The 15,236-nt window shown below is 43.6% G+C and overlaps 1 protein-coding gene across 1 annotated transcript; it reads right to left on the reverse strand.

Moving 5' to 3' along the window:
* Positions 1-4,015: 4,015 nt before the first annotated feature.
* LOC311054455 (patatin-like phospholipase domain-containing protein 7) lies at positions 4,016-8,053 on the reverse strand (the record flags this gene model as incomplete). The annotated part of the gene is made up of 1 exon (XM_084070435.1): positions 4,016-8,053. One exon carries the CDS (start codon positions 8,051-8,053, stop codon positions 4,016-4,018), a length of 4,038 nt encoding a protein of 1,345 aa, XP_083926561.1.
* Positions 8,054-15,236: the final 7,183 nt, after the last annotated feature.

A 15,236-nucleotide genomic window follows, 5' to 3' on the forward strand; every position in this document is an offset into this window, starting at 1 on the left:
TGGCATTTCTATCCCTGGGACCCCAATTTATATTGTAAAATCAATGTTAATTTAACTCTGAGAGTGTACAAATGGAACCAAATGGATCCGTTAGGGTCCATTTGGTTCCATTTGTACACTCAGAGTTACAGACCCATAAATGTCCATTTGGTTCCTACCCATCATTTAGCTGGGGACCCCCTCAAGTACCCCTGGGGGTCCCCGGATCCCACTTTGAGAACCAATGATCTAAACAACAGAACTAACGTCTGTCTAATCTGTAAATAGTCAACAAGTGGGAAGTGCCGATGCAAAGATAACCAGAAAAATCTGCACATACCCTCCCTCCATTTTTCTGTCTGTCTGGGGCATGTGATAGCAATGTTTTGGGATGGTGCGCAACTGCGCATATAAGAGGACTGTCATCACATCATTACAGACCAACCAGAGTGACAGGCTGTATGGAGACAAATCTTTAGACACTACAGTGAGCACATCAAAAAGTAGTGTGGCATGTTTTCATCACTAGGACTAACATGATGTTACAATGTTACTTACTTACTTAGGCCTTTATATACCTTTCGGAATATTTAGCCATTGATATTGTTGTTTCCACCCTCATCTGTCCTGGGCCATCCTCTCCAGCTGTTTCCACATCAGTCCTTTCTTTTTAACTTCTTGCTCTGTGCTCCTTCTCCAGGTGTTTTGGGATCTTCCTCTGCTTCGTTTGCCTTGTGGGTTCCATGTTAATGCCTGTTTGGTTATTGCCGTTATTGCCGTTCTTCTTAGTGTGTGACCAATCCAGCTCCACTTTCTCCTTATAGGTGTACCTCTAAATGGTAAATGGTGCATTTATATAGTGCTTTTATCCAAAGCGCTTTACATAGATTGTGCATTTCAAACCTGCTCATCGGGAGCAATTAGGGGTTCAGCGTCTTGCTCAAGGACAATTTGACACTAACTCTAACTTCGACACCAGCCTGGGATCGAACTGAGAACCTTGGGTTTCCAGTTCACTCTGTTGTTTCTAGCAGTTGGGATTTCTCTTGCATCTGCTGGTGGCTATGTGTGAGTAGTGCCAGTCTTTTTATTGTGGTTTGTTTGTTTCATGGTCCAGTTGATGCATAGGAGGAAGAGGAAGAGGAAAGGGGAAAGCATGCAGCCCTGTTTCACCCCAGTGAGCACCTTGAATGTTTCTTGTGAATGTCCTTGGTGGAGCACTTGTTGTGTTCTTGATGTTTATGTATTTGGGGGGGATTCCATAGTGTGCCATTCATTTCCATAGCAGCTACAATGTAACAATTACAATGTTACAATGTTAGCCTAAGGCCAATTCATATTCTATATGTAGCATACACAGACCGATGTTGTGCCAATGTACTTATCCCCATTAGACTGTGACCCCCCTCCAATACAATAATGCATAGGCCCCTATGGGTCTATCTGTACGTCTGCCAATACAATGCCTATCAGTGAAGGATGGCTTTGCATGGCACTGTTTCACACCAATATGTACTATCGCTGCGACCAGGAGGGTTTACAGATATTTTCAACAGAATACAAGACAGGTGGGCACTAGGGACATCTGGGCACCATATTTTTAGGATAACTGGGCACCTGGACGAGTGGGCACCTGGAGAGGTGAGCACCAGGACAACTGGACACCAAAACCATCTGGGCACTAGGGACATGTGGGCACCTGGACGAGTAGGCGCTTAGGGGTGGAGATAACTGGGCACCTGGATGAGTGGGCACCTGGAGAGGTGGACACCGGGATAACTGGGCACTAGGACGAGTAGGCACAAGGGACATGTGGGCACCTGGACGAGTGGGCACTTGAATTATTTATGTCTCTGTTTTTTTTCTATCATTTTATTGTGTACTGTTTAACTATGTTTTCTCTATTCTGTCATTCAGTTGAGCAATTTATTTTCTTCAGTTACTTTTGTTAACAGTAGGCTACAAATCTTTATAAAAACATTTAACAGTAGGCTACTATTTATAATTTTTTTCCCATCATTTTATAGTGTACTGTTCAATTTTTTTTAACAGTAGGCTCCTATATTCATTTCTATTCACCTGTCGATAGATTTAACCAACGAAAATAATTCACAGGAGCTTGTGACTAAACCATTATTACATTGGATCCACTGGAACAGAGGATCTTACTTAAAAGTAACGGTTTTGGACATGGTTTCCACCCGACAGCATCAACGATATCCAACTTGTTTAGTCTAGCGTCGATTGATTCTAACACTGCTGCACGCACCCATCTCTACGACACCGGCCGGCTCACCGGCCACTTTCTAACCTAGAAAAGTGTGCTCCTCAGAGCGCAGATCTCCACCAGGCTGGGTTACCTACCCAGGGCTATGTCATATTCCCAGTGGCTGATTTTCACCTGACAGTGAGGAGTTTAATGTGGAGGGCGCACTGTCCTTCCCAATTCAACATTTTTTTTTCAATAGCAATTGTGTCACCCTGCCAATTGTGTTCATATAGGCATATGGCTCAGCCAAATCGGATGCACTGCGGTAGATTCAAACCCCTTGATGCCGTGGTGTTGGGCAGGTACAGAATTCGTTTTTTCCGTTTAGAAACATATTGCGATCACATGCTTGAGTGGAACTTGATTTGAATTTTGTTGATAGATTAGAAAAAAGATACGTTGTGAATGTGGCCCCTGCAGAATAATTGGCCAGCTCTGAAATATGACGCAGCAAGAAATTTACAAAATAAGGTTAAATTCCAAGTTCACAAAGCAGATCTGATACATTAAAGCTAGAAAACATATGTATTTTGACACCCCAGAAGAAAACCAGGGCTTTGAAGTGCAATGAGTGCTTCATGCATCTCTGACACATGGTGCATGACAAAACTGTGCCTAGAGCCATTACTGCAGACATGCTGCTGCTTTTCCCTCTCTCTTTTGAATCAATCTCTGCCAGATGCTGAGGCAACTGTGAGTTTGTTTATGGAGTTGTCTCTTTCCTCCACATAAACAGCCATTAACAAAACACTGTGTACAAGATATTGCATATCTACTTTGCACCCCATTTTTCACAATGTACAGTAGTCTAAAACCTTCTGCTGTAACCTACCTTATGTATACCTATGTCTGAAGGTACTCTGCTCACATAGCCTAAATCAATATGGAATCATAATGTTCTTTTGGATACACCTGAAGTATATTTCATGTAAAATTACAGTGGAGTGCAAATCTCTGCCATGGCCTGGTGGCCAAAACAGGGCTGTCTGAGGAGTGACGAGTGTGCTGATATGTGTAAATTAGGTGTTATATTGTTGTAAAGCTGTCTACGTATGATGGCTGCATTATTTGAATAACAGAGCGCAAAGAGCCATAGAGGCGGAATAAATGCATGTGTCATTGGATGGCAGAAATTATATCAATGCTAGTAACTATCTGATGCAGTAACGTCAAACTTTGTGTCTCACCCTGTCACTCTCTCTCTGTGTCGGTTCGGACACACATTGTCACATGACTCCTGAGATTGTGTGTACCTAATTTGATGAAGATTGGTTAAAAAAAACAAACAGTGACACATGGCACATTTGCAGTACTCCGATGGTATCAATATCATGCCAGTCATCTTCACATTTGGGGGACATACCACACATATTTGAGCAATTATTTACAGGGGACATACAGTACAGATAAACGCTGTTATATATGGCTAACCCTGTCGGTGCCACACCGTAATAAATGGATTGTATGTTAACCCTATAGCCCTTCATGTTCCTCCACTCCTGTCTTCCCCACCAAACTGGCAGCAAATCATACAAAGAAATGTTATATCTACCATCTTAAATGTGAGAAATTAGTTGACGGACAGCTGAAATGGTATTGACCAGAAATGCATTACAGGGCTAGCTGGTATTTTGCTGCAAGGTACTTTACTTACATCAATTAGACACTGTAAAAGGGTGGGCACAATGGCACATGGGAGACTGACTGGAAGATATAAAGAGTAATGGGAAGAACTTGGAAAGGCATGCTGAGCTGGGACAGTCCAATTCAGCAGTCTTCAGTGGAATTAGTTCTGATTACAGGCGAGGCATCTTCCTGGGTCGGAGGTGAGGGAGAGGGCGACTTAAATTCAGTATGAGGGGCATCAGAGGAGGTGATGGGGCTGCTCCCATTGCTGTTACTGAGAGGAGGAATACAGTAGTGCTCTTGCTCCACCTCGTGCTCTTGTTCCAGCTCCAACTCTTCATCCGTGTCAGCTGTGTCTTCCCCTTCAGAGTGCTCTACGTACTGCTCCATTTCATTGTCAGACACTGGGCTCTCCAATGCCTCCTCCTCATAGAAGTCACTTTGGCAGTCTGACTCCTCATCCACCACGGCAGGTTTGGCAGGCTCAATGCGGGACACAATCTCTGCTAGGTCAGTAAACGAAGCACTGCTGCTTTGCGTGTTGTGGAATTCCTCCTGGTGGCTGTCCTTCAACATTTTGTCCACTACACCGCTGAGACGCCACTGATCAAACACAGTCTTACCATACTGGAGGCCCACTTGATCAATCTCATCGAATTTGCCAAACTCCAGAGCAGAGTATCTGTCGATGGGAGGTCTGATGTATTCGCAGTAGTCACTGGTCTTTACAGACGCCAACTGCTTGACACAGGACACATATGCCAGCCGCGTCTGTATCTCTGAACTGGTCGGCACCTTTACTTTCTCGGCTAGGGGGTTGAGCCAATTCCATAGGAGCCACCAGCCTGAGAGTGAGTCACCATAATTGGTCAGGTTGGTTTCATCCTGGCTGCCCACATCAATAGCTATAACCACCTTAGCTCCCATCGAGCGTGCCACATCAGCTGGTAAGTTGTTGACGTACCCTCCATCCATCAGCAGATGTCCATCTTTAGGATCACAGAGTGGAGGTAGATACCAAGACAGAGACATGCTGGCACGCACATACCGCCATAGAGAACCATCTGTGTGTACTCTCATGGCAGATGCAGTGATGTCAGTGGTAATGTTGAAATACGGGATCCAGAGGTCCTCTATCTGTTTGTCATTGAATAGGTTCCTGATTGCGGAGTTGAAGCGGGCACTGGTAAACAAGGAGGTAACTGGCCAGGTCAAGTCCAGAAGCCTCTTAAAGTTTGATGTCATATCCGTAGACCATTCTCTGGCTCTCATCCTCACGCGGCTGTGTTTACGGTCCTCAGCATATAGCGCCCCCATCAAGGAACCAATAGAAGTGCCGCCAATAAGGTCAACAGGGATATCTGCCTCACAGAGCGCTTGCAGTATGCCCACCTGAGAACAGCCCCTAGCTCCTCCTCCTCCAAGGACGAGGGCAATAGCATTGCCGGTGAGGACCCTGGCCAGGCGGGAAAAGTCAGAGTGACGGTCGACTGGTCTCTGAAATACACGTTGGTACATCTCTCTCAGTTTCTCTTCTTTCTTTTGGGTAAAGACCCTGTGTGGACAAGAGAGGTGCAGGTGTCTGGAGATCCAGCTGCGCATATTGAGCCAGTTTACAGTTCCTTTTGGGGCTGCATCCTCCTTGTGTAACAACACCAGCTGCTTCTGGGCACGGACTGCACTGCCCTCCAACACCCGCTCCAGCTCCCCCACTGCAGGGTCCTGCTCCCCCAGTCCCACAATGATGATGCAGTCCGCCTGGCGGATGCAACGCTGCGTCCAAGGAGTCAAAGTGTTGTCTGTCTGGTAAAGGACAATACGATGGATGTCCTCCTGTTGGCCAAGCCAGCTGGTCAGACGGTACTCATGTACACTGTCAAAAGCAGCTGCACCAAGACACTGTTTGATGGAATCACTGGTCAGTAAAAGAGTGGGACCAATGGTGATGAGTGCATGCTGCAGCTCCAAGGTGAAGGCTATGAGAGGCACTTCATCAGATACAGGCAGCACTGTAACAGTGGAAAGGTTGGAGGCCTGGTTCCACACATCCCACTTACTGGCTCCTGGGGTGTGAAGAGCCAGGCTACAAGCTGACAGAGGGCAGTTGACCTGCTGAAGGATCTTCTGTCCTAGTAAATGGATCAACCTTGTGACAACCTGAGGAAACTTCCTTTTGATTGAGCTGAGTGCCCCTTCTGTCAGCTTGGCCAGCTCAGAGTCACGTACAGCATGCACTGTTGTTGCCCTGTTCTGATGGGTCAAGGCCTCCACCACTCCAATGAGGTCACCACGACCATACTCCCCTGTCAGCTCCTTTTTACCGTCTTCCTTCATAATAACAGAGCGCAGACGGCCACTCAACACTATGAATGTACTTTCTGACTTTTCCCCTTGCCTGTAAACAGCCCTACCAGCTTCCACAGCCACCCAGTCCAGAGTAAAATCTATTTGTCTGACAAAGGAAGATATTCTCTTCACGAAGGTATGCGCTACATTTAACACAACAGTGGGTTCCACACGCATGATCTCATAGAAGTGAGTCTTGGAGATGGAGAGGAAGCTGCAGTCTTTAAGTGCTCGGATAGTAAAGGTGAGCGGCTCTCCAGTCAAAACGGCTAGTTGACCCACCAGTTCCCCAGGGTGGGTTACGAACAGACACGTCTCCTCCTCACGGTCGATCATCCGCTGGTACACATGCAGCAGGCCAGAGATCACAAAGTAAATGCTCACATCCTGATCTCCTTGATGAGCCACCACAGATCCCGCTTTGACCTGGTCAAGAGTCACTCTGCCTTCCAGGAGACTGGGGTCCTGCAACTCGAAGATGCCCTGCAGGTCTTTCTTAGCCGCCTCGAAGATAGCGCTGACCTTAGTAGGGTGGATGGCATCAGAGCGCCCTCCATTATCCACTGAGGGTGTGTGTTGAATGTTCTTAAGAATGGATTTATGAGTGACAGGACAGGAGGGGGGTTTGTCTATGGTGACTATGGATCTTTCGTAGTCCATGTTCAGGTCATCACCCATGTTGTCAACGGGTGTGGAGATGGACTGTCTCTTCCTATAGGAGTTTAAAGGGCTGTCCTTATCGGCATCTGTCTCCACGGAGGTCTCTGTGGTACTAACAGGTGAGTCTGCCTGGGTGTGAGGACGCCGGTTTATCTTGCCTGAACTAGCCTCTCCAATCACATTATTAACATTTGTCAAAGGCACCGCCTGACGCTCCGGATTGAAGAGCTCAGTTGTTAGGCCTAAGTAGTTATGTAACGTCAGGAAGGTGACTCTCTGGAGGCGCACCAGGATGATCTGAATGACGCGTACAAGCGTCTCGGGGCACCTCTCAAACACAGACTGGAAGGCTGATACAGGCAAACGCAAAATAGTGGAGCAAGATGCAGCCCGTGCTGACGCAGTCTTATATCTAGTTGGATATTTAGTTATGATATCCAGAATGCTGAGAAGGCTGTGGACACTGTCCCCAGGGAGAACGTCCTTCACCACTGGCTGTGTGCCATCATTCTCATGGATGCAAACTTCAAGTCGTCCATGCTGAACAACGTAGATGCTGTCGTCGTCTTGTCCAGGCTTGAACAGCACCTCTCCCTCCTGTAGCTCTATAACGTCCGTGTGACGACACAACTCTAGGAACAGAGGCTTCTCAAAGTAGCCGAGGACCCTGACATTTTTTAGCACATAGAGGACCTCAGAGGGCAGGTTGGAACTCTGCACATCAAATTCTGTGAGATCAGCTTCCAACAAGGAGGATGGGTGCTCCTTGGGCTGCAAGGTGGGAAGGTCCTTACGAATTTTAAGGATATTGCTCACTATGCTGAGACCTTTGGTTTTTTTACGTAGCTGTTTGGAGACTGGAGAGGTTGAGTTCTGAACCTTTCGCATTAGCTTCTTCGCATGAAAGAGCACTTTATCCCTCTTTCTGAAGCGATATTTGGGCTCAGGTTCACCATTCTGTTGCACACTGGCCGGCTTGTATCTTCTGTACAGGAAAAGCACCACAACCCCAATTAGGAATGCTGCGAGGACAGCCCCAATCATTACTACAGTGGTGTTCTGCATTCTCTCCCCCACAAACTGTTGAACTTGTGTTTTAAAGTCATTTCTGCTGTTTGCCACCATTGAAGTAGCCCAGCTGCGTAGATCACCGTCTTCCCCCTTGCAATACATCCTACAAATCCAAGGTTGGACGTGAATTCTGCACAGAGGATTACTATTATAGTCAAAGTCCTGTTTTCACCACCAAAACATGAAGCTAAAAGCAAAAGTGCCAAGATATGTGGAGGAATCCAACCACTACTGTATTTATGCACTGGGTGACATCATCAGTGATGTCACTTGATGTCACTTGTGATCTGTTTATGTACCGTGTCCGTATTCTTTCATAAGGATACAGTATCACAAAATCTCTGGCTGTGTCTGTATCGGTTTATTGGGTTTTATTTTTTAAGTGTGTGTATTTTAGTTTGGATTATATAATATATATTGCATGTTTCATTATTATTATTGCCATGTGTTCAATGTTTTGTAAGAGGTATTCAAATGGTGCATTAACACTGACTTATCCCCTCCCCGGGAATTAGCTCTCAGAAACGCTCAACCTCCACACCGACTACAAATGGCAAGCCAGGTCCAACATGCACATGAACATGCACACGCGCACGCACACGCACACACACACAGACACACACAAATGACGCTTTTCCCACACCAGGGCACACAGGAAAGGGTTAACCACACCCATTTCTATTACTGCAAGTCAGGTGAGATGAAACCATAGTTTATCCTGCTTCAGCAATCTCACCATACAATATCACAGCAGGGATGGAATAGTATTCTACTGTACACTGTGGTACTTCTGTGGAGGGTTTTCACATAAACAATGATGTTTCACTTTTATTGTCTCCGCCAGGAGACTATTGTTTTCGTTCTCGTCCTTCCGTGTGTCCACCAAGCTAACATTGGTCAAGCTTCACGTGACACGTGACAATATGTTGAAAGGGTGTGCTTTGATTGGCTAGCGAGACGCATGATGAAATAGAGACCTATAAATAGGTGTGTCACTTCCGAAGACTATTTATGTCTTTGGAAGTGAGGTAAGACACGCCTATCCATCAGCCAAGTTAACATTGGTCAAGTGACACGTGACAATATGTAATATTGACAGGATTAATGGAGAGTATCTTTTCCTCTCCGTCCGTCTCTATGTGCCCGTCTGAGAACACCCAACATTGGTCAAGCTGCATGTGACAGCACAATATGTTATATAAATAGGTAAGACAGGATCAATCAGGAACAGTACTTTCCAGTACAAATTACCCGACCGTGCGTGTGTGTCCGTCTGAGAACACCTAACATTGGTCAAGTTTCACGTGACATCACAATATGTAATATAAATAGCTTAGACAGGATCAATCAAAAACAGTACTTTCCAGTACAAACTGAGATCACACAATGCAACTAACTCCCAGTACGCAAATCATCGTCTGAAGCTTGGTGAAGAAGCAAAGCTCAACGTCGACAGCAGAAGACCCAAGCTAAGAAACAGAAAAGAACACTTGAATCCCTAAATGACAAAAAACGAAGACGAACCACAAACGCTGACAACATGACACAGCAAAGATTGCTACAATCTCTGGAAGAAAAAGTACAGTCTCTAAAGAACACCGAAAGCAAAAGAAGGCACTGGTCCACTGGCGGAGACCTGTGCTCCGAGGAGCACATTTTCTAGTTTATGTTGAATTTAGTCATCATACAACACAGTTTAGAAATCAGCCCAAGCCTTCCTGTGCTATCTTGTAAAATGAATGTATTTCATATTAGACACTAGTCGTTAATGTAACTTAAAGGTCTAATACGCAACTATTTTCTTTACTTGAACTTAATCGTGGACGTTGATATCTTTTGGGATGATAGAACAAGAAAGCAGGTATGGCAATGAGATAAAACAGTATTAAAAACAGTGTGGCTTCAGGGTGGCAGTACACTCTGGAATAGCTTACCAACAACATTTTCTTCTCTTTGTTAGTAACAACAAAATGGCAGACACAGCAGTTGCACCTAGCGCCAACAAAAAGGCACCCCCCCAAGTTCAAGCAGAGGACAGCTCACACTTTCAAGAGCAAGGCCCCCGAAGCCTAGCCAGAACGGGGAAGTTGGACTAACAGTACCACTTTACTCAGCAAAAACTCTGGTTTATGCATCTCATTGTTGCTTGCTTCTATACTCATGAGGCCTCTTAATCTATTCAAGGATGACATCCCTGTGTTGGAGGGTCAGACATCACAGTGGTCTAATGATAGAATAAAAAAACATCTGTCAAGTAAATAATGTATCTACTGTAGCGTTCCATCTAAACAACATATCTATCATCTTTGTTCAGAGTCAACAAGTAGGAAATAATAAAATATATTAGGACATGAAGTGAGTTTTCAGTCTGAGCAGGAAATGGGGAGTGAGTCTGACACTGTCATTGCGTTCCCGGGCATCGGCCTAGTATATCTACCAAACTGGCTTGACAAAAGCCTATCGGAGTTCTTAAACATCCAACTTTCTGTAACAATGTTCAACTCTGTCACCGTATGTCATTGATACTTTCTCAGTGGCTTCTGACATAACTGAATGTTCCTTAGCCAATTTGTTGCCTATATTTCTTTAAGTCTCCCTATACAGACATACAGTAATATGAAAAAGATAATAAGAACTCTGTACTCATTTTATATCAACATGATGGAGAAGTTGACACTCAATGACACTGTTTATTGAGAACCAGGCTTCTGGTCTAAATGCATGTTTGTGAACTATGGGCTCAGGATTAACCACTTAAGCTCTATAGACCAGATCACAATCTTTGAGTGTTTGTGAGGAACAAACATATATTTCCAAATGTCTTTGGACGTTTTCACAATATAAAACAAAGTGACAAGAACATTAGCTATGTCTAGCTTGTCAACCTGTGGATATTTATAAAAAAAATAATATATTTCTAATAGTCAATAAATAATCATAAGCGTCCTGTTCTTCCAAAAATAAGGTTAAATATAGCTGCAAGCAGCGATAATACGGGGCCAGTGAATAGAGAGAGAGAGAGACATGGAAACGGAATAGATTGAATAGAGAGAGAGTGACATGGAAACAATAGATTGATGAGAGAGAGAGATGGAAACATAATGGCTTGATTGGAAATCTCAACCTACTGCCATTAACAGGATTTGAACTCTCAACCTTCAGACTAATAGGCTGCAACACTACCTATAGTGCTATAGCTTTGTCCAGGCTGATATTGTCTGTTGAAGATCATAAACTCTTGCCTTCTTTCATGAACCAAGCCCCTGTTTCACTAACACTAAGATCACTCGTTCACAAACCATTTACCAATGAAGAAATTGTACATCTCCTCAGAACCAAAACTAGTGAAAGTAGCCGATCTACAAGCTCACAAACCACGAAAAGTTGTGAGATTGTAGATCAGCTATTTTCAGAATGAAGTATGTCATACGTTGAAAAAACGTACTCTCAAATAAGCATTTCAGGTTATCTTTACCATTTGCACATGTATTCATTGATACAGTCATGTTGTTTGCAATTCAACTTAAATGAAGTCTGCATCAAGTGAGGCTTGAACTGGCGACCTTGAGATTGTGAGGCATTCATTTAAGGGAGACGCCATTGGCCCAACAGACAAGTAAAGTGAAAAAGGAGATCACACAGATGATACAGTTTCACGCAAATAGCTGAAAAATCCTGGGTTTAAGTGTTTTTCAAACTGCTCAAAATTGCGGACAATCTAAGGGCGGAGCTTACTGGTCAAAGTGATAGATGTGTTCCTCATGAGTCAAGGCACAAGTGTAAGCAAGTTTCACGACTTTCGGCCAAACGAGGCATGACTTTTGCCTGTTTAAAGTTTGCATTTTCAAAAAATTGCTATAGCGCCCCCCTTTGGCCAATTGGAGTGAGATTGGTTTCAGTGATATTTGGAATGACTCTCTACATTACTGCAACGTTTCAAAGAAATGTGAGTCTTGCATGTATGTGTTAGGGGCAGATGAATAATTTTCATAAAACTGTAATAGTTAAAATCTATCTCCTCCTGGGATTTTTGAGCAATCTGCACGAAACATTTTACACATGAACTTTGGACCACTGCCTACAAAAATTTCCAACGGATTTTCCATAAGTGAAAAAATGCAGAAGTTAGGAGCCAATGACTGTTTTTCATATAATTCAAAATGGTGGGCGATCTAAAGGTCAGAGGTCAAAAGTCAGACCACGAAAGTTGTCGGGCATGAAGAGACGCATGTGTGTATCGAAGTTTCATGGTTGTAGGTCAAACAGGGCATGAGTTGTACCTGTTCAAAGTTGGCACTTTCAATTGAGTGCTATAGCGCCACCCTTTGACGAATGAGTGTGAGAATTATTTCTTGGTAGTTTTTCATGAGCATCTACCATATGGCCGAGTTTCGTAAAAAGCGTATGCACGGTTAAGCCAGAACTGGCAAAAACAAGTATTTTTCAAACTGCTCAAAATTGCGGAAAATCTAAGGGCGGAGCTTAATGGTCAAATCGATACGTGTGTTCCTCATGAGTCAAGGCACATGTGTAAGCAAGTTTCACGACTTTCGGCCAAACGAGGCATGACTTATGCCTGTTTAAAGTCTGCCTTTTAAAAAAATTGCTATAGCGCCCCCTTTTGGCCAATTGGAGTAAGATTGGTTTCAGTGATATTTGGAATGACCCTGTACATTTCTGCAAAGTTTCAAAGAAATGTGAGTCTGCATGTATGTTTTAGGCACAGATGAATAATTTTCATAAAACTGTAATAGTTAAAATCTATCTCCTCCTGGGATTTTTGAGCAATCTGCACGAAACGTTTCGTACTTGAACTTTGGACCACTTTATACAAAAATTTCCAACGGATTTTCCATAAGTGAAAAAATGCAGAAGTTAGGAGCCAATGACTGTTTTTCATATAATTCAAAATGGTGGGAGATCTAAAGGTCAGAGGTCAAAAGTCAGAGTGTGAAAGTTGTTAAGCATGAGGAGACGCATATGTGTATCCAAGTTTCATGGCTGTAGGTCAAACAGGGCATGAATTGTACCTGGTCAAAGTTGGCATTTTCAATTGAGTGCTATAGCGCCACCTTTGGACGAAAGATTGTGAGAATTATTTTTTGATCGTTTTTCATGACCATCTACCATATGGCCGAGTTTCGTAAAAACCGACAGCGCGGTTCAGCCAGAACTGCGAAAAGTGGCAGAAGAAGAAGAAGAAGTGACAGAATAATGTGAATAACAATACGTGTCCAGAGCAGAGCTCTGGCCCCGTAATGAATAATACTGCTACAAAGCGACGCTGCAGGCGTTGTCTACACAGAAATACATTTTTGGTTGTGGTGATGTCATGATGATTCGGTCTATATTCTTTAAATAGCAGCTCTGCAAGCTTGTGATGCGATGTGTTGGGAGCTTATAAGATCTGCTATTTTGCTATTTTAGAAAATTGTGAAATTGTTGAAAATGCTTTGACCTTCTTTTACAAATTTTGAATGACATGCCCTAAATAGGGATGCCAGGTTCAAAGAGGTTAAACCTGGCCATAGCTCTGTTTCTTGTGATTCCATTCCCCACCTGAACTGTTTTGGTTCTCAGTTCCACTAACTGTTTGTCTGAAATACCATAAAACTCATCCCAGATACTGGGGCCACTTGTGCCAATAATGATAACCATCCATAACCTTATATGAGAAGATATGAAAACAAAACAATTCAAGCTGCAATTTCTATAAATTTACATTTATTGGCATTTTACTTTTCAATCACTCCAGGTTCTATTGAATAGTGTCACAGGCATAAACATTTGCAATAACATAAAAAATATAATTTATTTACTCTTATAAATAAAACTCTGAGAGGGTGGCTTGACGGGATGAGGGTGAGGAGTGGGGCTCCCAGGGTGAGGACATCAAACCCTCTTATTTATACAAGGGATAATACTGTATACTGTACGTGTGATATTTGCATGAGTATCTGTGTTCCAATTAGTTGCCCAAGCCATTGGTAGTAAGCAGACAAAGTGGCAATAATCTGTGTGATTTGGCATAACATAACAAAACAAGAGATGTCCACATTGTTGAGAACCTCATTGAAGGAGGTGATTGGGTGACAAAAAGGTATCAAGTAGAGGGCAGGGAGCTGCTATGAGGTAGAAGTCAGTAGAAAAGGAAGGAAAGGCAAAAAGGTGAAGGAAGGGAGTTCAGACAATTCCATATTTCGCCAGGTCGCTGAGCTCCATGTCACCGAAGGCTTCCCATGGGCAGACCACTGTGATGTCTGTGCCAAGACCCTCCATGCCGGGGATATCATCCCCGAATCTGATTGATAAGACAAAGGAGACCTCATGAATTGCTAGCAAAAGGGTATCACAGTCTTAGTACAGTATGAAATAAATTCCACTTGGGCGCCTGTTAAAGTCAAGCTGAAATGAAAAATGTGTTTTCAGCCTTTTAGGTCACATCCGCTGTCATTTTTAGAAATGTATTTTCTTTGTATTTTTATATAAAAATCCCAACCAATTTTAGCCAATAATATCATGACATCTCTGACATATACAATGCTATACGGTATCCAGTTACATACAGTAATGCATCATTGAGCGGTGCTTGGTTTTTGATCTGCTGTATCCAACATGGCCAAAATTGATCTCATTTTACAGTTAAACTGTACACTCTGAATACATGAGCTAAGAAATAGGCAATGAAGTGACAGAAATTGGGTAAAAGGATGTAACAGAATTGCGTGCCTGCAAATGTTTGCCAAGTCAGCTTAGGTTCCACTTACCCCTTCTGACCAGGCTTGGGGGCCTTGCTCTTGAAGGTACGAGTGGTCCTCGCCTTGAACTTGGGGGGTGCCTTCTTGTCGGCGGGAGCTGCAACATCTGCCATTTTGTTCAGGTACTGACAAAGAAAGAGAAGAAGGTAAGCTACACATTGGCTTCAAAATTAGACTTGGCCATGTCCCAGCTGGTCAGCTGGTCACTAAGCTATCAACTGATGACCACACAATTTGGTTACAGTAATCAAGCTATAACCATCTATGCCCCCCCCCCCCCCCCCCCCATTGATGACCATAGAAAGGTGCTTAACTTGACTAATACTTTTACTTACTACTCCATATGAATATTGGTTCAAAGGAGCTCCACTCCACCATTATTGTTTGTTGTGTATTTTTATATCAAGTGGATGTTTTCAACTTGCCTTTTTATGCAGACCAGCAAAGCCGACTAGCTAGATATATCACAGCATTATCATGTACGGATTTGCAGTGAAAAGCCAATTGGCTTGTCTTAATATAATGAT

The sequence above is a fragment of the Gymnoscopelus microlampas genome, assembly GCF_963454915.1.
Source record: "Gymnoscopelus microlampas genome assembly, chromosome: 2".
Lineage (NCBI taxonomy): Eukaryota > Metazoa > Chordata > Actinopteri > Myctophiformes > Myctophidae > Gymnoscopelus > Gymnoscopelus microlampas.